The 24,178-nt window shown below is 51.8% G+C and overlaps 2 protein-coding genes across 3 annotated transcripts; both read right to left on the bottom strand.

The window, feature by feature from the left end:
- Window positions 1–4,588: 4,588 nt before the first annotated feature.
- Window positions 4,589–9,980, bottom strand: LAG3 (lymphocyte activating 3; the record flags this gene model as incomplete). The annotated part of the gene is made up of 8 exons (XM_080660254.1): window positions 4,589–4,809; window positions 5,108–5,238; window positions 5,522–5,761; window positions 7,341–7,616; window positions 8,035–8,298; window positions 8,938–9,179; window positions 9,507–9,651; window positions 9,923–9,980. 8 exons carry the CDS (start codon window positions 9,978–9,980, stop codon window positions 4,651–4,653), a joined length of 1,515 nt encoding a protein of 504 aa, XP_080516380.1. The 3' UTR covers window positions 4,589–4,650.
- Window positions 9,981–11,736: 1,756 nt separating this feature from the next.
- PTMS (parathymosin) lies at window positions 11,737–16,564 on the bottom strand. Of its 2 annotated transcripts, none has more exons than XM_080661282.1 (5): window positions 15,953–16,564; window positions 12,907–12,978; window positions 12,627–12,705; window positions 12,445–12,506; window positions 11,737–12,279 (listed from the first exon to the last, which is right to left on the bottom strand). In XM_080661282.1, the coding sequence occupies exons 1-5, from the start codon at window positions 15,995–15,997 to the stop codon at window positions 12,229–12,231; spliced, it is 309 nt and encodes a 102-aa protein (XP_080517408.1). In that variant the 5' UTR covers window positions 15,998–16,564; the 3' UTR covers window positions 11,737–12,228. The 2 variants fall into 2 exon arrangements, with proteins under 2 accessions (XP_080517408.1, XP_080517407.1); XM_080661281.1 differs by having other exon boundaries at window positions 12,898–12,978; window positions 15,953–16,460.
- Between the last annotated feature and the right edge of the window lie 7,614 nt (window positions 16,565–24,178).

Raw genomic sequence — 24,178 nt, forward strand, 5'->3', positions numbered from 1 at the left:
AGCCCAGCTTGGGCTCAGCCAGCTGGCACCTGCAGCCTTTTGGATAACTGTCAGCCGCAGAGTAAAGCAGACAGAACCCATCCCCACCCAACCCCATTCCCTTCAAAGGGGGACCTCCATCGTGGGGTGGGCCCAAGCAAGGAAACCTAAGCTCCTTGCTTACCTCTTTTGTGGAATACACCTCTGCCTGGTGGGGGAGGTGGAGCAGGGAACTTTCTGGGCCTGCCCTGCACCTTAAAGATAAGAAGACCTGCTGGGCATCGGGTTGCAGGCTCGTCCCCAGTTGGGGGTGTGCAGGAGGCAGTCAATCAATGATTCTCTATCATCATCATTGATGTTTCTATCTCTTTCTCCCTTCCTCTCTGAAATCAATAAAATAAATATCAATATCTATATATCTATATATCTATGTATCTATATATCTATGTATCTATGTATCTATATATCTATATATCTATATATCTATATATCTATATATCTATATATCTATATATCTATGTATCTATGTATCTATATATCTATATATCTATATATCTATATATCTATATATCTATATATCTATATATCTATATATCTATATATCTATATATCTATATATCTATATATCTATATATCTATATATCTATATATCTATATATCTATATATCTATACTAGAGGCCTGGTGCATAAAAATTTTTGCACTGGACGGGGGGGTCCCTCAGCTGGGCCTGCCCCCTCTCACAGACCGGGAGCGCTCAGGGATCAGGGGAAGACGACGCCCCATTACACCTCTGCTGCTGCCACTGTCGGCAGCACAAGCCTCAGCCTGCCCTGGGTGGCTAGGGGGCTGAGGGGACTGGGGTCTGGGAGGGCTGACTCACCTCCACCCTGGCCACATTCTCCCTAGCTCCATGGCCACCTTCTGCAACTCTGGGACTCCAGAGGCAGGTGCCCCGGCGGGGGTGAGGAGACTGGGCACTGCCATCCTGTGGCTGTGGGCACCGTCATCTCTGAGAGCAGGGCAGTAATTAGCATATTCCCTCCTTATTGGCTGTGGGTGCCACCATCTTTGAGACGGCATGAGGCTCAATTAGCATATTCCATCTTTATTAGATAGGATATCTATATATCTATATCTATCTATAGCTATATATATATATTTTTATTATTATTATTATTATTTTTAAATATATTTTATTGATATTTTACAGAGAGGAAGGGAGAGGGATAGAGAGCCAGAAACATCAATGAGGGAGAAACATCGACCAGCCGCCTCCCGCACACTCCCCACTGGGGATATGCCCGCAACCAAGGCACATGCCCCTGACCGGAATCGAACCTGGGACCCTTCAGTCAGCAGGCCGACGCTCTATCCACTGAGCCAAACCGGTTTTGGCTATATATATATTTTTAAGGAACCCAACCAGCGTGGCAGCTCAGTGGTTGAGCATCGACCTATGAACCAGCAGGTCATGGTTGGATTCTGGTCAAGGGCACATGCCCAGGTTGTGGGCTCAGTCCCCCATGGAGGGCATGCAGGAGGCAGCCAATCAATGATTCTCTTTTATCATTGATGTTTCTATCGCTCTCTTCCTCTCTGAAATAAAAATATATTTAAAAAAAAACCACAAAAACAAGGAGTAAGATGATCCCTCCCCCACCCTCCACAGGCCCCACTGAGCTTCCTGCCTCCTTTTTTTAAAATTTTATTTATTGACTAGAGGCCTGGTGCACGAAATTCATGCACGAGGGGATGTCCCTCAGCCCAGCCTGCACCCTCTCCAATCTGGGACCCCTCGAGGGATGTCCGACTGCCCGTTTAGGCTCAATCCTGGTGGGATCGGGCCTAAATGGGCAGTCAGACATCCCTCTCACAATCCAGGACTGCTGGCTCCCAACCGCTCACCTGCCTGCCTGTCTGATTGCCCCTAACCGCTTCTGCCTGCCAGCCTGATTACCCCCTAACAACTCCCCTGCCAGCCTGATTGACACCTAACTGCTCCCCTGCTGGCCAAATTGCCCCTAACTGCCCTCCCTTGCCGGCCTGGTTGCCCCTAACTGCCCTCCCCTGCTGGCCCAATCCCCCCAACTGCCCTCCCCTGCAGGTCTGGTCCCCTCAACTGCCCTCCCCTGCAGGCCTGGTCCCCCCAACTGCCCTCCCCTGCAGGCCTGGTCCCCCCAACTGCCCTTCCCTGCTGGCCTGGTTGCCCCTAACTGCCCTCCCTTGCAGGCCTGATCCCCCCAACTGCCCTCCCCTGCAGGTCTGGTCCCCTCAACTGCCCTCCCCTGCAGGCCTGTTCCCCCCAACTGCCCTCCCCTGTAGGCCTGGTCCTCCCCAACTGCCCTCCTCTGCAGGCCTGGTCCCCCCCAACTGTCCTCCCTTGCAGGCCTGGTCCCTCCCAACTGCTCTCCCCTGATGACCATCTTGTGGTGGCCATCTTGTGTCCACATGGGGGCGACCATCTTTGACCACATGGGGTGGCCATCTTGTGTGTTGGAGTGATGGTCAATTTGCATATCACCTCTTTATTATATAGGATTTGAGAGAGAGAGGAGGGGTGAAGGGGGAAAGAGAGAGATTTTTTTGTTGTTCCACTTATTTATTTGTTTATGCATTCATTGGTTGCTCCTTGTATGTTCCCTGACCGAGGATCCAACCTGCAACCTTGGCATATCAGGACGATGCTCTCACCAACTGAGCTACCTGGCTAGGGCTGAGCTTCCTGCCTCCTTGATGCCCCTTCCCCTCTAAGTCCCCAGCCTGGAATATTGGTTCAGTTCACAGATAAACCTGAAGGCACGGCATGAATTAACCCAGCTCCCTGGAAGGACGAAGAGAACACAAAATGGGCTGGAGGTTATCTTGCTAGAGCTTTGAGGGGAAAGGGGGAGGGGCAGGGTGTGTCACCTCTTAAGAGATCTCACAGTGAAGGGGGTAAAAATTAATAAAGGATACCAGTAAGCACAAGCCCCATGCCCTCTCTTCCTCCCGTTCTTTCTTTGCTCTTCACTTCCTTAGCGGGTGAACAAGGTGGCCCATCACTCTGCCCCTGTCCCCTCCCTGCTCCCTTTGTGCAGGAACATGGGGAAGTCCCCGCAGAGACACTGGTGAATCCTCGATGACTGCTTTCATAAGCCCAAAGGGCATAGGATGTTACCTAGTCGAAAGGAAAAATGCCACCCACAGGAATTTCCAGGAAACCCCTGCCCCACTCAAAAAGGGGGCTCCTCCTGGTGCAGACTTGCTCCCACTCTCAATATTTTTCCCCTCCTGCCCAGGGTAAAGTTCCCTGACAGAGCTGTCTGCGGCCAAAGTCCAGAGCGTGGCACACATGGCAGGCAGAGGTCTAGGTCGCTGTGGGGGTGCTGTGGGCTGAGGCTGTGTGTGTGCTCTAAGACCACAACCGGCATGAATGTTCTCTCTGAGAGAGACAGACAGACAGGGAGGGCAGGCAGGCGGGTGGGTCGTCTCTATCATTCCTGGCATGACCAGAGCAGGCTTGCTTCCTCCTTCACAAAGGGATGATCAGACAAGGACATCACATGCGTGGAGCACAGCACAGTTAAACCCTTTTGTTATCCAGTATTCACAACAGCCCATTTTGGTGGGTTATTACTATCCCATTTAACAGGTGAGGAAACTGAGGCTCAGGGAGATTAACTCTGGTCACGTCAGCACAGCTGGGGTCAGAAGCCAGGTCTCCTGACTCTCAAAGCTGCAGTAGCAGCCAGCTGCCTTGCTGGCTCTTCTTGTCCCCACGTGAGGCCTTTGTTCACAACACTCTCCTTTGTCAGACTTGGATAACCTCACAGGTCCAGGGATATGTATCCTGAGGCATGTATTGTTCAGTCCTTTCCTGGTGGGTGCACAGAGCATGTGACAGCTGCTGGGTGCATACTCATATACAGACTATATCAAGGGCACCCCACAAAGGCGGTGCCTACATGTGGGGACACCAGCTGCCTGTCCACAGCCCTGCTAATCTCCCACGTGCCCAGCCTACCCAGTAAACCCATGTTGTGTGACAGTGACCACTGGGTGGCAGTGTGTTCTCATGCCTAGGAACAGATAAGGCCCCAAGAGCTGAGGAACGTGGGGGTGGGGCAGAAGCAGACAGGAACCTCAACCAGCTGGCACGGAAAGGTTGCAAGATTTGATCTCCAGGAGGATTTGACAGGACAGGGCTGTTCCGTGTGTGTGTGTGTGTGTGTGTGTGTGTGTGTGTGTGTGTGTGTGTACACACATGCACCCACTACAACTAGAGGGCCAAGGACAGTGCTGAAGTGGAGCTGAATGTGGGGTGCGGTGGGGTGGGCCAGAGGAATAAAAATATAAAGGAAACCAGGGCAGCTAGCACGATAGCCAAATGACAGACGAAAGCTGTAGAAGTAAGGGGTGAGGGCTTTTTGGAGCTTTAGAAAAATTACTACCCATAAGAGATAGTAAGAAAGAGACTAAGGAGAAAAGAATCACTGAGAAGCCCAGAACAGAAAGGAGAAGATGAGACTGGCGGGGAGGGAGGGAGGGAGAGTAGGTCGAAGGGAGCCCCCAGAGGTTGGGGAGAGACAAGACTCTTCATGCGACAAGAAGGAGCCAGACTCAGCCTTGCTGCTGATGGGAGTTTATTTGTACTGAGCTACGGAGATCCACTGGCTGCCTCAGCTCCAGGTCAGGGCTGCTGTGGCTGTGGCTCCAGCTCTGGCTCCAGCTCTGGCTCCAGCTCCAGCTCCGGCTCCGGCTCTGGTTCTTGCTCCAGATCCCCTATCTTGCTCTGAGCCTGAGGTGGGTGAATCCCATGCTCTAAAGCAGAGAATCTTCTTGGCCGCCACTGTGGCAAGACATGGAGGGTGAGAGAAAGAAAAGGATGAAGAGAAAGGAATAAGGAGGCTACTGGGTCCATCTATTTTTTCTCATGTGGTCCCAGGCCTTTTCTCGGCCCCTTCAAGCTTCCCCTGCATTCTTTGGGCACAAGGGATCCCTGGGGTGCAGAGGCCTATGAAGAAGGGGTTCTAAAGGCAAGTTCAGGGCCCACCTCAGTCACCTTTGCTAAGGAGGTGGTGCCAGACAGTCCTGAGGACTGGGGAGAAGGGAAACCAGTGGCAAGGGGAGGGGAGTCCTTGGCTCACCGGTCTTCTCCAAAGGTGAAAGCCAAAGGCTCCAGTCACCAAAAGGAGCAGGAGGAGGATACCGAGGGTGATAAGGAGAGAGAGGTGGCCGGTTTTCAGGGCTCCTGGGGCTCTCTCGGAGCGCTGGGCACCTAAGGAGAAAGTACAGGATTGGGCATAGAGTCATGACTGAAAGGACATCTGGCCACACCTTCATATTTTACAGATGCAGACCATGAGGCCCAAAGAGTTTAAGGGACTCGTCCAGGATCATTCAACTAATTACTGGCAGAAGAGGGTCAGGACTAGACAAGAGCTGGAAGTCAGGGCCCTAATCAGAAAAGAAAGAGCTGAGAGGGGTGGGGAGGAGGTCTGCAAGAGGGATCAAGATGACTGGTCTGGAGTTGGGGACCCCATGTTGTGGGGGTCTCAGACCTGAGCCAGGCAGGTCCGTGAAGTAGACCGCTGTTCCGAGAAGCCTCTCCCCCCGGTACAGATGGCACTGCCAGGGCTGGGAAAGGAGGCTGGCCTCCTGCACCTCCAGCAAGGGTCCTGGGGAACTCCTGGAAGACTTGTCCCCGGGGCTCCACACAAAGTGCTCCTGTCCAGATGCCGGAGTCACCTCACAAAGAAGTTTTCTCAGGTTGCCAGGTAACCCGAAGGATTTGGGAGTCACTGAAAACATTAGAGGGAAGAGATCTTTTGAGTCCCCGGTCCCCTTACTTGACACCATAGGATCAACCCCCAAGTCTCAATCACACTGCACTCCCCTGAGCTCTGATTGGATGAGGTTGAGGGGAGGAGATCAGGGTCATGGCCAAAGTAATCTTATGAAGACAAAGTTCTGGTCAGATCACTGCTGCTCAAAAAACTTCCCAGGCTCCCTGTTGCCTTCAGGGGACTGTTCAAACTCAAAATGGGCCAGAAGGATCCCATAACAAATTATTATTTCAGATTCTTTTATATTACTGACTACTCCAATGCTCAAACCCTCAATATCTGTTAGGTGAGTTGGCCCCCAATATACTTTCCACTTTTCCTGCTTTCATAATTTGAATCACACATCAGTGCCCCTGCCTTGAGGTGCCCCCTGAATGAACTTGCCCACTTCCTGAATGTTTGGAGAACGGTGAATTGACCAACTGACCTACAGACAGAGCATCTCAAAGCTAAACAGTGAGAGACAGGGTGACTAGGAGGAGAAAAACGGCGCACAGGAACCTGAAGATTTGATGACACAGACACCTGAGTACAGACCCTGAGTCTGACACTTCCCCAGGGTGTGGCTTTGGGAATGTCCCTCCTCTATAAAGCATCTCGCGTTGAATTGTCATGAGATAGCATGGGAAACTGACACAGAACAATGGACCCTCAAGAAAACCTTAGACAGAAAGAATTGGTAGGCTTTGGCAACTGACTGGACATAAGGGAAGAAGAAAGCCAGGTTTCAGGGTGAGTGGGATGCAAATGGCGTTATTGACAGAAAGGCTAAGTCAGCGAGACTTAGCATGAGGAAAAGATGGGGTTCAGAGTGAGGCTGAGGTGTGACTGTGAGATCTAGGTAGAAATTTCCAGGAATTATATGGAAATTCATCATTGGCAGACAGGGGGTGTATTATTTGCTAGCATAATCACTTATTCAACTATATTCATTAAGCACCTACTATGTGGTGCTACTATTTAGTGGCCACAGATTAGTACTGCAGACACAGTCAGGTAACCACCATTGGCAATTGACTGAATAACCAATCAATCAACACATTTTGATATTTAGTGTTTTTTAAATGTGTTTGTTTTACACTGTCTTGAAAAGCCCATGATCAGTAAATATTTGCTGACCAAGGAACTGATGTATTAACTCCTCCCAAATCCAGGCCACTTCCTGCAACTTTAACCCAAGCCCTGGCCCCAAAGTGGGACAAGGATTCTAGAAATATAGTCCACCCCTTTTGAACCATTCAAACTTTTGCTCCTTCTCCTTCTAACTTCTCAGACCCTCCCTCCCCCAATTCAGAGCAGGGGATCCCCTTAGAGAAGAGTGGAACATTCATCTAGTGACTCAGGGGAGATTTTTAGTTTCAGTTTTAATATGTGAGGGCGAGAAAAGAGGAGGCCACGAGGGGCAGCCTCTGGAAATTGTGCCCATGGCCTGGCATCATCATAAGGTGGCTTTGCCAGTATTTGCCCAGCCAGGCATCCTTCCCTGCCCAGCTCCCCTGGGTTGGGAGCTACTTCTTTCCCACACAGGGCTGACCTGTGATGACTGCCAGAGTGACGGTGGTAATGAGCTGCTGCCCCTGCAGATGGATGCGGCAGGTGTAGGTCCCAGCCTGGGCCAGGCTCACAGCCTTCAGTTGAAGGGTAAAGTTGCCATTGTCTCCAGCCACCAGCAGGTCAGCGCCTCCCCCAGGAGGGGCCCACTTGGCAATGAGGGAAGACTGGGTGCCTACACCAGGGGGCAGGTGGCAGGGCAGCTCCACCCGGGAACCTGCTCCTGCGTACACTGTCAGAGGGACTGGAGGCTCCGGATCTGGAGAGAAAAGGAAACCCAACATTAAATCAGAGAGAGGGAGGTAGCAGAGGGGCTGGAACACTGGATGTGAATGGAAGAGAGGCAGAAAAGTGCAGGAGCGAAGGAGGTGGTCCGGCTCTGAGGAGTGCTAAGGAGTAGAATAAGGTGGATGAACCACAGAGGCTCCGAAACCCAGGATGTGAGTGGGCCAGCAGGAAACCAAAGGCTGGCCATTGTGGCTGGGTGGCCAAAGGAAATTCTACAATGGGAGAAGGCAGCAACAGGAGAAAGGAAGAAATCGGACAGTGAGGTCCAGAATAATCACAGGTGATGTAAGCTGCTGAAGACCTACTTTGGGGACCCACAAGTCAGGAGGAGAGGAGAAGAGGGCAGCAAGGCATTGTGGTCAAGTGTGAAGGCAGACTGGAGGCGTTACCCAGAACAGTGAGGTTGTACGTGCTGAAGACACTGAAGCCATCTCTGTAGGTGAGGATGCAGCCCCAGAGCCCAGAGTCTACAGGGCTGACTTTGGGCAGGAAGAGGAAGCTCCCATCTAAGTGGTGATGGGGAGACTTCTGAATAGGGACTCTGCCTGGGCCCCGGAACCATTGCACAGAGGCTGGGAAGTCAGGGCGGCTGAAGGAGCAGTTCAAGACGACCCAATCAGAGGTCCTGAGAGGCCCTCCGGGACTGGCAGTCACTGTAGGAGGATAAAGAAGGTTTGAAGGGTTCATCAGCCCCACTGCAAACACTTTCCCAACACAGCAGGCCAACTAGGCTGGGAGCTCCTGGAAATAGGCACCACACTGTAAATTTCTTTGTCTTCTCCCCTCGGCGCTCCCCGCACCCAGCTCAGTGCCTGGCACCTGGAAGTGCTTAAAATGGATGCCCAGACTCTGCAGCCTCCAAGTGTACTTGGCTTGGTCTTCCCTTTCACCAGGCCTTCCTTGCCCGAGGATCCCCACTAAGCCCACCTCCTGAGCCACAGATGTCTGAAATGAATCACTCTAGCCCGGCACCCTCCCTCCACCCCCTCTCCCAGGAGTGCCTCCCCTCCTCCACCCTAGCACTCCCACGGTGGGTGGGGGAAGGGGAGTTCAAGGGGTGATATAATCTCTCCAAAGAGCCCTCCTCCCCCACACGTGCTTTTCTGGGGGTACCTTCCACTTCGCAATCTGGTTCCCCACCCTCTTCCGCTACCCGTCTGGGGGCTCGCTGGCAGGGCCCAGGGCGCATCCTTAGAAGCACAGACTTGGCCCAGCCCTTCCTGCCTCCGGACCGCGTCTGGAACTGGGCGCCCTCCTCCCAGCCCGGCGCCCCTCGCCCCGCCCCCACCTACTGGAGGCCTGGCCCACGCGCAGATGGAGGCGGCAGGTGAGGGCGCGGTCCCGGAGATTCACCGCGGCGTGGTACTGGCCCGCGTCCGCGCGGTGGGCCGGGCGCAGCCAAAGCGAGAAGTCTCCGCGCTGCAGGCCCCGCTCTTCCAGCTGCACGCGGGGCTGCAGGGGCGGCCGCCCGCTGCGCAGGCCCCCAGGCGCCAGCCTCAGCACCGTGTAGGGGGCGCTCCGGGCTGGGGGCGGGCTGGGAGCGGGAGAGAGAGATGGGGACATTAAAGGGAAAGAAGTCTCGAGAGAGAGATGCGGTCCCGCCACACTCTGAGGATAAGGAAGCCCACCCAAAGGGCAGGTCTCTTGACCATTAACGACCCGGTATCTGCCCTCGCACTGGGCCAGCACCATCCCCTGCTGGCAACCTATGGGCTGCCTAGATGAGGAAGGGCCTAGGGTGCAGAGTGGCAGGGGAGGCAGGCAACTGGCTTCAGAGGGACTGACAGCTCCCGGGAGGGGACCGGGGGCTGGCTTGGACTTTGGATTTGGGAATTCTGTTGCCCAAGTTTGGGGTGCATACCTGTCTGGTAGATGCTGCCAAGTAACGCCTCCTATTCGAAGGCTGAGATCCTGGAGAGGGGTTGTGGGGCTGCAGGGGAGCTGGGCAGGAGCCCCCTCCTGGGCCCACACCTCCCGGACCTTGGTCCGGGGCCCTGGTGCCTCCACTGGGGAGGAAAAGAGAGGCCAAGGGGAGGGGCCATGAGCCAAGTGACTTAGGAGTAGAGAAGGAGCCTGAGGAAGACCAGGGGTTCTGCCCTTTTCCTGCCAACGGGGAGCTGATGAGAGGCTTTGGGACTGAAGGACTGCCCCAAGCAAGTCATGAGAAAAATCCACCCAAACTAAGAACCCTGGCTTCTGTGTAATCATCCGGAGACCCCTGCTGACCCCCTCCTGTGGGTCTGGGTCAACCCTCTCACAGCATCATCCCCATCTTACCTGGAGCCACCCACAGCAAGGGCAGAAGCACCAAGACCAGGAACTGGGCTTCCCCCATCTCCCCTTAGGCCCGGGCCAGGACAAGCCCTCCAAAGGGAGAGGTCAAGAAGTAGGGAGAGACAGCCTGAACAAGAGAGGTTCTGCAAGGTGGAAGGTGGAGGAAAGGAAGCTACAGGAAGAGGGACAGGGACAGAGACCTGGAGGGAGAGGGGAGGGACCAATGACCAGAGGCTGGAATCCAGAGGAAAGCTGGCCAGGTCAGGCAGCCAGGGGCTGGGAAGGGTAGGGAGAAAGGTTGGGGGAGGGGTGGGGGCGAGTCCTAGGTAATGGGGCAGGGCAGTGGCAGAGAGGAGAGCAGAGGCAAGGTGGATGTCTTGAGCTGGGAGGCCGGTCTGCTGTTCCCAGGGCCCTTGCCCCTGTCCTTCTGCCTTCCCCACTTCCCCTCTGCGTTGCCCCCCCACACACCTCAGGGCTCACGGTTTCGCTTCGCAGTGGAAAGTCTGAGGGGGCTGATTCCCAGCAGCATTACCCTCCACCCCTGTGGTGGCTGGCGCTCCCCTTGTTTATTTCCTCAGTCCTGGGTGTCCCCACCACCTCCTCCACGCCCTCACCCACCCTCCTGACTATTCCCTTTCCCAGGACCTTCTGCCCTTCTCTACAAACTGTAAACTGTTTCCCCTGTCAGTTCCAACAGTCACACTTTCTTCCTGGCCAGCCCTTTCTTTGGTACTCATCCCCTCCCTCATTCCTTTAACCTCCCAGAACTTCATTACCACTGCAGACCTGCCTCCCTCATCCACCCAATCATTCTTGGGAATAAGGTAGACAGGAAGGTTTATTGGACCTTAAAAGATGATAGGTTTGGGGAAGGGTGCCTCAAGTCCGAAGAATAGCTATGAGCTTTCAGTATGGGCTAGGCAGTTTTGGACACTACATACAGCAACTCATGAAACCTGTTATCCCCACTGTACAGATGAGGAAACTGAGGCAGGCTCAGAGATGAAATAATTTGGCAAGGTCAGTTACTGAGTATGAAGACAAAAGCTGTGTGTAAGCCTGACCTTGGGTGAAGTATGGGTCTTTAGCAAGCTGGTGGTGTTAATAAGTCACACGCACCTGCACCAGCTCAGAACCCTGATCCCAATCCAGAAGTTCTAGATTGATTGGCAAGGGTGATATGGTGAAATGCAGAAATCCTGCAACAGAGATCAAACTCTAGGAAAACTGAGGCAGAAGTACTGAGACTGCCAGAGGGAAACCCTTGCTTCCCACCTGTCCCAGCCTGAGGAGCCCAGCAGGGAGTGGTGGAGGGCGGGTGCCAAGAACTTGCAGGCAGCCTGGGTACAAGAGGCCCTGGAGTTCTCCTCTACTTAACCAGGTACTCACTTCCTCAGTGCCAGGCAGAGGGGCAGATCTGATGCTAGGCAACTCTCACTTCAGGTCCCAGGAAGTTGAGACCCAGGCCTCCAGCCTTCTCCCACTGCAGGGGTGGGACTTCCTGTTTCTGAGGCTGTTTCTTTGCCTGGTTCAGCACAATAAGGCTGGTAGCTTTCCACTGGGCTCAGCAGTGTCTAGACCTGATGTGGGCTAGCAGGGAAGTGCGTGTGTATTGCTGGGGAGGAATTCCCCAAGAATCCAAAATCAGGACAACAGTCAGCTCTCAAAGAAGCTGTGCTCTGTGTCCACCCCGAAAGTGCTGACCTTGTCTTCTTGAGTAGTGGATAATAGGAGGGCACTTTTTTATAGAACGGAAGGGTCCTAACAGAATGTGACAGCCACCCTCCTCCCTCTGCCCTGGGAAAGCAGGAGACAGGTTAAAAACAGAAGCGCGACCATTTCTTTATTAAATTATACAAAAAGGGGAGGAGAGGGGGGCAGCTGTGGGGCTTGGTCCCAACCCTGGCCCCACCCCGGCCTGGCGCTGTCTTGAGAGAAGGGGATCTGGAGGAGACCCAGGGATCAGGCAGGGTAGGGATGGGCAGGACAGAAAGGTAGGATGCAGAGGTTCCGAAGGAGAAGCTATCGGAGGAGGGGTGAGAGTGAGGAAGAGAAAGCGGGAAAGGGGGCAATTGGGGACCAGCTGGGGAGCTCAGATGGAACAGGTCAGAAGGTGGAACAATGGCAGAGTGAGGATGGAAGGGCAGAGTCTGGAGAGGTGGACATGAGAAGGCTGGGGAGAAAGAGGGTGGTAGCTCTGATGCAGGGCCCAGAGCAAGGAGTCAGGTGAAGAGTGGCTGCACTGAACTGTTCCTGCCCCCATCTCCAGGCCTTCAGGGGCCTCCTTCCCCAGCCCATTGGCAGGGGGCTCATGCTGATGCCCCATTTTCTGTCTTCTGCCGCTTGGGATCAGCTTCATCCTGTGGAGAGGGAAAGAGCTGGTAAATGGGAGAGGGACTTCCCCCTGTCCCTGCCCTGTTCCAGCACCCGCCCATGCACCACAGGGTTCTGGATCCAAATCCAAAGGGCTCCCAGCCCCTGCTGCATCCCTGACAGCCCCTCAGGCCCCACAACCCAGCCCAAACCTCCTCTTCAGCAGCTCTCTTCAGCGCGGGCCCCTCGTCGTCATCATCTTCTTCTTCCTCATCTGAGGAGCCAGAAATGGGTCATTGGGGAGGCAGGGAGCCCCAGCAGGCCCCAGTGGTCGCCCTCAGCCCTATGTCAGGTCTTCAAGCCCACCCTCACTCTGTTCCTTGCCCCTCCCCACCTTCTTCTTCTCCTTCATCCTCTTCCTCTCCGTCCTCAGCTGTTTCCTCTTCTTCCTCCTCGGCTCCATTCTCCTCCTCCTTTGGGGACCAGAAGAGAGAGCAGTGTCAGGCTGGCTGTTTGCCTCCCACACCATCACCACCAGCGGCCAGGGGCACTGGGAGGGCCAGAAGGGTGGGGCAAGGAGGATGGAGGAGTCAGAGGAAAGACAGAACCCAGCTTCTCAGGAGGGGGAATGGGGGGCAGGGGTGGTCACAACTCCCAACCGTGACCTTTAGCACCTCCACCACTTCTTTCTTTCGCTCTTTCCGGCTTGCCTTCTCCTCCACCTTCTCTTTCTTCTCCTTCAGGTCCTGCAAGAGAGAAAGAGGTCACCTTTCTCTCACCAGAAATCATCTGCAGCCCTGAAGTCCCTCTAGCCGTGGTTCTCCCTCTGCAGTGAGCTGAGAGGAGAGTGTAAAATAGAGAAGGTAGTCACAGCAGTTTACAGTCAGAAGAGGTCGCAGGGTCCTTAAGGCCACAACAGGGCTGAGATCAGACACTTTCTTCCCCAAGTCTCAGAGAAGATGAAAAGTGATGAGAAAGAGAACTAGGTGGCCAAGGTAACTGCTCACCATTCCCATCAAGTTCTTCCAAACCTCACTGGCTGAAGAGTTCAGCTCAGCAAAGCAAATCCCCTCCATCTGCTCACAGCCCTGATGCCCCACCCCCTCCCACTGCCTGCCCAGCTCTGCCTTTTGTCTAACCCTAGGGCCTTTTCCTGGTACTCTTTCCTGGGCATCCCTCCCAGCTTCCCCCCAGCTACCAAAACCAAAGCCTTTGTTTCCCTGTGTGTCTGTCCCCAGAATCCTCAGACTCCTACTTGGGCAAACACCACAGGAATAGGGAGAGCACTCTAGCCCAATTCCTGACACCCCCCCCCCCTCTTACTTTTCCCCACTCCCCCTCTGGGAAAAAAAAGTTCAAGTAGTTTCCACCTCCCTAAGGCCTGTGGAGTGTGCATGGTGTGGTAGAAGGGTAGAAATAACCACTTCCAGGGGATGTAGGTCAAGTAGGATAAAAGAAACATGGCAGAATGTGGGACATGGAGAGGAAATGAGACAAGTTCTGTGTCTGGGGTGGGACAGGAATACTGATGGGGAAGGTACCTGTCTACAGGACACTCTCACCGCTTCTGCACTGTCCCTCTTCTTCACCCCAAGATCTTAGCAGGCACACCGTCTTTTTCTGATGTGGCAGAGGGAGATGCTCCCGAGAGTTCCCCTTCTTTAGACACACCTACCCTTCCAATTTTGATTCATCCTCTTCCCACCCCACCCTTGGCAGGCCCTGAACGAGTGTCTCCTTATGATCAGATCTGGCATTGGTGTGCAACTCTGTGTATCTGATCCATGTGGATGGAAGTTTTCTGTGTGAGTAGATCACCCCGGGAGGGTGTGTCCTTTCTGGAACTGAACTGGGATAGGAGGGGGTATGGGCTGGTGTCAATGGTTGGCCTGGAGGGACACTCGATTCCCTTCTCCCTTTCTGGGAAGGGAGGATGCTTGACCCTCTCACTCCAGCTAGGTTTCTTCAAGTCACTTGGCTGTCCTCATTTCTTTGCCACATGGTCGGTATGGCATTTCTTTCTTTTTTTTAAATTTACTTTTGATGAGCGAGAGAGACATTGATTTGCTGTTCCACTTATTTATGCATTCACTGGTTGATTCTTGGATGTGTCCCGACCAGGGATCAAACCCACACCGTGGCACGACACTCTAACCAACTGGGCTACCCGGCCAGGGCAGTATGGTACTTGACTACCTGGTGGACTTGCTCTTCCATCCTGGGCCTGGAGAGCCGGGGCTCATGAGCTTCTCTCTGGGCCCTAGCACCAAGTCTGTGTCGCCCTGGCCCGAGTTTCCCATCTGGGCTTAAGGGGGGAGGGACATTACCAGAGACCAAAGTCCAAGGGGCCCGGCCCTCTCCTCCCTGTTCTGTCCTTCTGGTCACTGTCCTTCCATGATCCCCGTTCCAGGAGGGTATGACCCAGGTCTTGTGCTAAGCAGCCCTCTGGCCCATTTACTCAACACAGGCACACACCGACACAGGCTGACACCAATTCACACACACAGCTTCAGAGGAGCACCCACGCAACTCAAAGACACATGGCCCGGTGTTTGGGTCTTCTGGCACACTCCTGAGACAGACAGCATCGGAGCACAGTGGAGTCCTGGGCACTCACAAAACAGCAACATGGCTCCAGGTCTCCACATGCACACATGTAACTGACACAGGCAGTCCCACACACTTGCTGAATTTCAGACATATAAAGACACCTACTCAATGAAGTCACGTGCCACCACACCTTGCCAGATCTCGCACATAGCCCCTCTCTTCTACTGCCTTTAATCCCACTGGTTCCCTCCTTTTCACTTCACAGGCCATCAGGAGGCCTCTGTGACCTCCTCAGCCACCCTCCACTCCCAAGGTCGGGTTCCCAGCCCCCAAGCCCTGGCCGAATTAATTTCCCAAAGCAATACTCAGCAAGTTCCCTGGAGAAATTAAAGGCTGGAAGAGAGGCAAGGGCAAACGGATGGGCCAGGGAAGGGAGCTGACGAGAGCAAGGATGGCTCCATGCAAGGCAGTGTAATGCTGAGCAGAGGCTTTTTCGAAGGCTATTCCTATCCCGCTTCTGATTTTTAGGGACTCAAGATTCTTTAAGTGGGGGGGTGGGGGGGAAGGCTGAAAAGGTGCTACGGAGAGGAAAGATAGCTGAAGGCCATGGTTAAAGGAAAAGATACAGAGGAAAGAACAGAGGGAAATGAGAAAATAGAGGCAGTGGCTGTCCAAGGAGAGAAGCAGCAGTCGGGCCTCGAGGGGAGGGGCCGAGAGGAGCAGCCTCCAGGGAGAGTCCTGTTTACACAGGAGAGTCTCACACCACTCAGCCCAGGAAAGGTGAAGTCAGATTTACAATCTGACGGGAGACGGGGAGACAGGGCGCGGGGAGAGGGGTGTGAGGAAGGGGGCAGGTAAAGTGAGCCGCGCAGAGCTCAGACGGGAAACTGGCCGGGGCCAAGGCGTGCGGGCCAGGCCCGGAGAGGGGTGGAGACGGCGACTGGGCCCGAGCGGGGCCGGGAGCGGCGCTGGGGAAGCTAGAGGGCGCTGGCGGGCGGCACGCCGAACCGGGTAGGCAGCGCCAGGCTGGGGAGCGGGGGGAGGGCGGAGAAGGGTCTGCCGGGATCCGGTGCCAGGGCAGCGTGGGGCCGTCGGGGGCGGCCAGGGGCGCATGGCCGCGCGGAGTCCGGGGGTCGCGCGGGTCCGGGTGGCGGCCGTCCCCGCCCGTACCTTGGCGCTCAACTCGGCCGCTGCCTCCACGCTCTTCTCCGACATGGTGCCGGGGCCGGGGCTGGCGGGGAGCCGGGGTCCCGGGGTCGGGACGGAGGGGCACTGGACGGCGGAAGGTGGCCGCGGCCGGAACCTGGCGCGGTGGCGGCGGCGACGGCGACAGCGGCAGTGGCGGCCGCTCAGCAAGCTGGGTCTCTGGAAGAGGCGGCAGAGGCGCGCGGGGTGGGGCGGAGGTGGGTCTGGAGCGGAGACCCGCAGGGCTGCGGCCGTCCAGAGAGCGGGCGGAAGGGCGGTGCGGGCGGTGGCTGGCGCGCTCCGGCCGCGGTCGCTGGGTCCTCGCCGCCCCCGCACCAGCAGAGCTGCCACCGACCAGCCGCTGCCGCCCCCGGGCAGAGAAACCGCTTATAAAGGCGGCGCTGCCCGACGGGAGGGGCTTCCCAGGGGTGGGGCTGGCGGGAGCGGGGAGGAGAGGAGAAGGAAGGAGGATGAAAGCGGAGGTTGGAGAGGTGGGGATAGGAGGACGAAAGCGAGGGGAGGGTGAGCGCGAGAGGCGGGAGGAAGGACGAGACGGGAGGGGGAAATGGAGGGACTGACGGTCTCAGAGAAAGGCGCGGGGCGCGGAGGTGGGAAGGGGTGGGGTTCCTGCGGGGAGGGACCTCCGAATCTCGACCGTGACTGTGGAGTCTTATCTTTTGGGGGCGGACTGGAGGAATGGCCAGAATCCTACTGACATCCCCCCCCTCAAAAAAAAGAAAAGCAACCCTGAGATTTTGCCAAGGGATGGTGTGGGGAGCAGAGGGCAAGCTGGGCAGGTATTTGAGAAACTAAAAGCTTAAAGAAGAGGAAGAGGGTGGGGAACCACTTCCACACCACGCTGGATTTCCCCTGTCCTCGGCCATCTATCTACTTTCTCTGCGTGGCCTTGAGAGGTGTGGGAGCAGAAAGGGCAGCTCACCTCGGTCCTGCCCGAGGCTGACTTTTGTGACCCTTTACTGGGTTCTTCCCATCCTGGCTCCTCCTTGTTCCCTGAGTGGATCAGAGGCTCCCCAGTTTCCTTTCCTCTCTTCCATCTCACTTCACTTTCCTTCGCCTGGTCCTTCTATTTCTCTTCATTCCTCTGTACCCAGACCCCCCTCTTACAACCATTCACATCTCACCCCTCTCTTACGCTCTGTCACCTCTGTTCTGCTTCTCATTTGCCCTCTTCCACCCTTCCATCCCTGACCTCTTTCCCCTTCCCGGACACCACTGTTCTTGTCTCGTCTGAGTCTGTCTCCTGGCCCTATATCCTTAGATTTTCCTCAATTCCTCTTCATGCCCTTATTTTCCCTTTCTTTCCATTTCTATTTCCTCCGCTGCCATCTTCTCCAGCTTTTCGGAATTATGTTTGCCTCCGTTCCAAGGGGTCCTAGTCTGGAGTCTCACCCTATTCCACACAGTCTTAGTCCCTGGCCCTCAGTTTCAATATATTTGGGCCATTTTGAGAAGCTTAGGATTTCAGGAGGGGACAGGAGCTGGGGTGTGTATTAAAGGTCAGGAATTTAAATGGAGTGGAAGGTTAGGGTTTGGAAAAAGATATCTTTGGTGTGTGCGCACTCCCATATTTGGTTATCATTATCATTACTCTTATTTTCTTCATAAAAAATACACACTGATCATTTATTATTTGAGGGCTTAAATAAACCATCTTCTGGTCTCAATTTCGCTTCCTGGCTCTTCCATTTATCAGTCTCCCTCTCCTCAAAAATCTTGGAGCCCCACCCAGGTTTTTCCTTGCCGAACCCATCTTTCTCTGAGATCTTTCCATCTCTCAATCTGTTTTTCTGACTCATTTACTGATGTTTTTAGCAATCTCTGACCCTCTCCATCTCTACTCTCTAGCTTCATTTTTCTCCTTTCCCCCCTCCTTGGCCCCCCCCCACCCCCCTTCTCCCCGGTCTCACTCCCTCCCCGTCTGTCTCTTTCCTTTCCCTCCCACCCTCCTCCTTCCTCTACCCACTTCGCCACCTCCCAGCCCCGCCTGCTGTCTCGGACACCCTGCTGGGCTCTTACCCTGTTGCCCTGGTAACCGCCCCCACTCCGGTCACCTCCACTCCCCTCCCCCCTCCAATCCCCGCCACCAACAACCTCCATCCACCTTCCTCCTATTTTTCCTGAGAGCCAATAGAAACCCTGTTGCCAGGTGGAATGCTCATTTGAATCAGCCAATCCAGGAGCCCCACTGCTTGCCCTGCCTTATATGGGGATTTGAGGAGGGCCACTCCCCCCACACCAGACCCACAGGGGACCAGCCCCTCCACTGCCCTTTCTGCCTGCTCTGGAAAGAGCCTGGGACCCTCTTTCTCACTCTTCTGTAAGGGCCTGGCCTCCCATTTCTCTAACTAGGACCACCGGGGTTAGTGTGGGGAGTGAGCGGGTCTGTGGGTTGGGCCTCAGGGCCGGGGGTGGGAATGAGGTGTGATTAAGGAATGGGAGGCGGAGGGAGCCGGGAATTTTGCCCAGGGAGGGGTGTCTGGGAGCGGAGGCAGCTGCAGTGGAAAATTCCAGGGAGATGGAGAGGCAGAGAATGGGAGTCCTGCCCCGAGGCCCAAGGGAGTGCCTTGAGAATCTAAGAGTTTGGACACTAGGGACCACAGGAAAAAGACCCAGGAAGCTGGAGGCCTGGATCTAAATCCCTTCCTGAATGGAAAAAGCATCCTTTAGCCTTCCCTGTCTGGTTGGACAACAGACTAGTCTCCTGAAGTCTTGGCTTCAAAATTAAAGAAGCTGGAAGTGAAATGGGGTGAATATGGATTGGTTGGGTTGCTGAAAGCCAACCCCCATATCCTTGAGGCTGGGCAAGGACCTAGAATTTGGTCTCTGGGGCCAAACAGTGTTAAATGATGCTAGCATGTTTGCTCCTTTCCCGAGAACTATTTCTGAGGGTTGTCTATCCCTAGAGTTCTATTACTCCACAGTCCAGTTGAGGATTTTTTCCACTAGTTGAATGGGGAAACCTGTGCTGCTTACACATTTTCTGAAGGTGGGGAAAAAGGCCAGATGAGAACAAGGGAGGCATGAACCCAGGAAGCAGGAGGATACTGTGAGTTCTGGCCTGACTTCCTAGAAATTTACCTCACTGGTGTGTAAGGTGTTCAATTCTGTCCATCTCATTCATAAGTGAATTCTTCCCCCTCTCCAGCTTCCTGTTTGTTGGCATTTTATTTTTGTTTTCGTTTGCCTATTTATCAGATTGGTTAAGTACTAAGGAAGATCTAGTTATTCAAGGGATTGGAGGATAGAAACCTGAAGAGCTGGACCTCCCCTCTCCTCACTGTACCTTTTTATCCCCACTCCCAATAACCTCATTTTCTATTCCTCTTTTTCCTATGCCTTTTTTTTTGGTGTGTGTGCCTTTTTTTTAAAAATTAAAAAAACTCAAGTCAGTGGAAAGTTGAGATGAGCTACTAGAGAGAGACCTAAACCAGCTTAACTTTTATCCTGGTTTTGAGTATGTTGCCCCCAGGAGCATTACTTAAGAAATCATCTTCACGCCCAGCCAGTGGCTCAGTGGTTGAACATCTATCTACCTAGAACCTAGTCAGGGCACATGTTTGGGTTGTGGACTCGATACCCAGTAGCAAGTGTGCAGAAGGCAGATGATCGATGATGTTTCTCATCCATGTTTCTATCTTTCTATCCCTCTCGTACTCTCTCTCTCTCTCTAAAATCAATAAAATAAAAAAATTTTTTTAAAAGGATAGGTAGCCCTGGCCAGTTTGACTCAGTGGATAGAGCGTCGGCCTGTGGACTGGAGGGTCCTGGGTTTGATTCCAGTCAAGGGCACATGCCCAGGTTTCGGGCTCAATCCCTAGTGCAGGAAGCAGCTGATAGATGTTTCTCTCTCATCATTGATGTTTCTATCACTCTCTCCCTCTGAAATCAATAAAAACATTAAAAATATATTATTAAAAATAAATAAATAAATAAATAAGGATACATTTCACTTTATAAAGCTATCTTGAGTACTTTTCTTTCCAAGCTAACTCCTGCCTCTGTTCTGGGACTCAATATCACTTGCTGACTTTTAGCTTAATTAATTAGGATTTTCAATCAATTCTTACAATTTTTGTATCTTCAGCACATACTTGCTTATCTGGCATATTGTAGAAATTCAAAAATGTTTCCTGAAATGCATCAACTGTCTTTCTACCTAAAATACAGACTGTTTAATTTCTCTATATAAAACCCTGTGATAGTCCTAGCCAGTTCGCTCAGTGGATAGAGCTTCGGACTGAAGGGTCAAAGGTTGATTCCTGTACCTCTGTTGCAGGCTTTGGCCCTGGTCTGGGCTCCTGTGGGAGGCAACCAATGGATGTGTCTCACATCAATGTTTCTCTCTGTCTCTCCTCTCCCTTCTACTCTCTCTAAAAATCAGTGGAAAAATATCCATTGATTTTGAGGGTTAACAAACAACAATAACAAAACAAACAAACAAAAAAAACTATCAGATAAAGTCCAGGAGCAAACAGAGACCTTCAAGATCTGGTCCCTTTAAGGGTATAACCTCTGTAACCTCATCTCTCACCACTGTTCCCTCAAATGTTTTGCTTCAGGCCCCCCCCCTCCCTTTTCTTACTCCTGATAGTTCTTCCCAAATGAGGCATACCTCTGTGCCTTTGCATTGATCACATCTTCTGCCTGGAATGCTCTCTTGGCTCCATTCCCAAAGCCACTCACTCCCTCTTTTGAACCAGTTTTGCCCTTTTTATATACATCTTTCAAAGGGTAAAGAGAGTCAAATATATGGAGATGAAAGGGAGATTTGACTTTGGGTGGTGAATAAACAATGCAATATACAGATTATGATGTATTGTAGAATTGTACACTTGACTAATGTCACCTCAATGAATTTAATAAAATTTTAAAAAATAAATCTTTCTATTGCAGACTTCCTCACTGGATAATAATTAATTCCATGTTGGCCAGAGACCCTTCAGTCTGTGGGCCTACACTGAAGGGTTGATATCTTGGGCAGAGATCATGTGTTGTCTTTTTATCCCCAGCACCTAGCACGATGCCTGGCACATAGTAGGAGCTCAATAAATATTTTTTGATATGAACTACCAAACAGGTGACACAAAAATTAATCCTTAATGCCCATGTTAATCACATGATGCCCTGCTTCCTTCAGGATGTATTCTTGAAATGATCAAAGAACAACAGGAAGTTCTTAAGACTTAAAACTCCAATGCAATGCAAACCTAACTGATTTGGCTCAGTGGATAGAGTGTAGGACCTGGGTTCAACTCTTTTCTAGGACAAGGTCAAGGGCACATACCTTGGTTGTAGGCGGTGAGGGGGGGAGGGGTGAGTACAGAGGCAACCAATGTGTCTCTCTCATATCATGTTTCTCTTTGTCTCTTTCCCTCCCTTCCACTCCCTCTAAAAAATCAATGGAAAAATATCTTTGGGTGAGAATTAACTAAAAAAGTAAATAAAATTATTTTAAAAACCAAAAAAATCCAATGCTGATACCAACCATTAACATTAGCATATCTATCCCTGATGGTCTAACAGCTAACAATTTATGGTCCAACTAGGTATGAAATTCACTTATTCCTGTTGTCCACATCTCCTGCTTTAGGTGGCTAGCTTTTTATTTTTTATTTTTTCAGGTGGCTAGCTTTTATTTATTTTTTATTTATTTTTTATTTATTTTTTATTTATTTTTTATTTATTTTTAATTTTTTTTTTTTTTTTTTAGAGAGAGGAAAGGAGAAGTATAGAGAGTTAGAAACATCGATGAGAGAGAAACATCAATTCAGCTGCCTCTTGCACACTCCCTACTGGGGATGTGCCCGCAACCAAGGTACATGCCCTTGACCGGAATCGAACCTGGGACCCTTCAGTCCGCAGGCCGACGCTCTATCCACTGAGCCAAACCGGTTAGGGCAGGTGGCTAGCTTTTAAAGGTGAGACTGTCCAGGGAGCCACATGGTCAGGATCTTCCAACCAGACACAATTTTAATATACTATTCTCAAATCATTGTCTGTATATATTCAGTACAATGCAGCAAGCAGACCAGTCATTTATTTTTCATCCAGTTGCCCACATCAAAAAACCTTGGGAGTCCTTCTTGATTCCTCTCCCTCACACTGCATCCATCTATCAGCAAATTTCATTAGTTCCATCTTCAAAATATATCTAGAACATGACACTTCTCATCACCTCCATTTTTTCTAACCTAGTCAAAGCCACCATCATGTCTCATCTGGATTATGACAGCAGCATGTGAATAGGTCTTTCTATTGCTGGCTGTTGTCTTCCAACAGTCTATCCTCCATGTAATAGCCACATTGATCCTTTTTGTAGGTCGTACAAACTTCCACATGATCTGGCTTCTTTCTTTCTTTGTGACCTTGTCTCTTACTACTGCTCTTCCCTATTCCACATCAGTCTAGGCACATTGGCTTCTTTGTTGAACACACTAACCATACTTCTGCCTCTGGGCCTTTGCACTTACTATTTCATCTGCCTAGAAAGTTCTCACCTCAGCTAGCCCTCCTCTTGTTTAGGTCTCTATTTAATTATCATCTTATATGTGATGCCTTCCCTAGTCACTCTAAAAAGCCACCACTACCTCCCAGTTGTTTGTTTGTTCCTCTGTCCCCCTTCTACCTTGCTTTATTTTTCTCTATATTACTACTATATTGCAGAACCAGGAACAGTACCTGACACACAGTAGGTATTCAATAAATATTTGTTGAGTGGATGTGGATATACAAACAAACTGAAAAGCTGATTTTTAAAAAATGCTCCCGAGTCACTTTTCAATCTCACTCTAACATGGTGTCTACTGTACAACTCCCTCTACCTGGGGCACCTTAGTTTTCAGGGTTCATCTTCCTCCCCCAATGCAAATGCATACATACATACACACTACACTCAGTTACACCCATTCATTTGGCCCAGGCAGGAAATCCAGTCTCCTGTACTCCCACATCATTCTCCATCCTCACTCTATTCCAAATCCAACTGACCTGGGATTGCTCCAGGTGCATGACCTTGCATCTAAGAAGGCCCCTTTCTGGCCAAGCTCTATTCTCACAAGGACTTCCTGACTTTGTTTCTATCAAATAGAGAAGTGAATATAGGAACTACTTTATTTCTCTTCCATCTTTATCCTCCTTGTGTTAAGCCTCACCCCTGGCAGGGTCCACTCTTCCTCATACATCTTACTATCTACAAGACACTCCAGTGATAGAGGAATTTATGTTCCTCAGAGTTCATTGGCCAGAGATGGAGGGAGGGAGGGAGGGAGCGAGGGAGGGAGGGAGGGAGGAAGGAAGGAAGGAAGGAAAGAAGGAAGGAAGGAAAGGGAAGGAGGGAGGGAGGAAGGAAAGAAGGGAGGGAAGCAGAAAAGCAGGGAGGGATTGTGGGAGGAAATAGAAGTGAAGGCGATGGAGGACGACAGACACACTCTGGTTGTGGGGGACAGAAAGGTTCTTGTAAAATTACATCCCTTCAATTCTTGGAGTAGATGGCTGCCTAAATGGTATGTCTCCGGGAACACTGAAAATGAGCTCTTGCATCTCCTCCTTCATCCCCATCTGTTCAAGGATTTCTGTTAACCTGAGACAAAACCCAGGTTTGGAGCTTTGTCTCATAGTTAGAAGCTAAATTGTAATTTGTAAACAGCATTTGGGATCTGCTCCAGGGGCACTTGCATGGTGGGATGTCAAGAGATAGAGCATCTGGAAGATAAATGTAAATGTAAAATATTTTACTAAGTCTCTTCCCCAGAAATATCAATGAAAACAAATTTTCTTTTATTGTGTCTTTGTCTTTCTTTGGCTTTGCCAGTCAGCCTGCTTCTAAATTATCTGTCTCTGTACCCGCTGCCTTCACTATTGTTTTTTCCTCTTTAATGATGATCAAGTCCAAAGAAACTTGAGAAGCCCTGCCCCCAGTACCTTTTCTTGAGTCACCATGGACCCCTTCCTCTTTCTCCCCCAGGGAAATATTGGAAACAAGTCTTTCTGATTGTCAGGCTCCACATAGCACTCAGATGGCTGGCAGCCAGAGTAAAGAACCAGGGAGAGCTAGAATTTGGATAAATCTGGTTTAAAGTCCACCCTAGACAGTCCAAATTCCCTGACACCCAGGGGGATGGGCCTTTCTCTCCAGTTGGGCCAGATTTTATGCAAGACATTTACTATGTCAAAGTATCAGTCTTTGGCCTT

The sequence above is a fragment of the Plecotus auritus genome, assembly GCF_963455305.1.
Source record: "Plecotus auritus genome assembly, chromosome: 3".
Taxonomy (NCBI): domain Eukaryota; kingdom Metazoa; phylum Chordata; class Mammalia; order Chiroptera; family Vespertilionidae; genus Plecotus; species Plecotus auritus.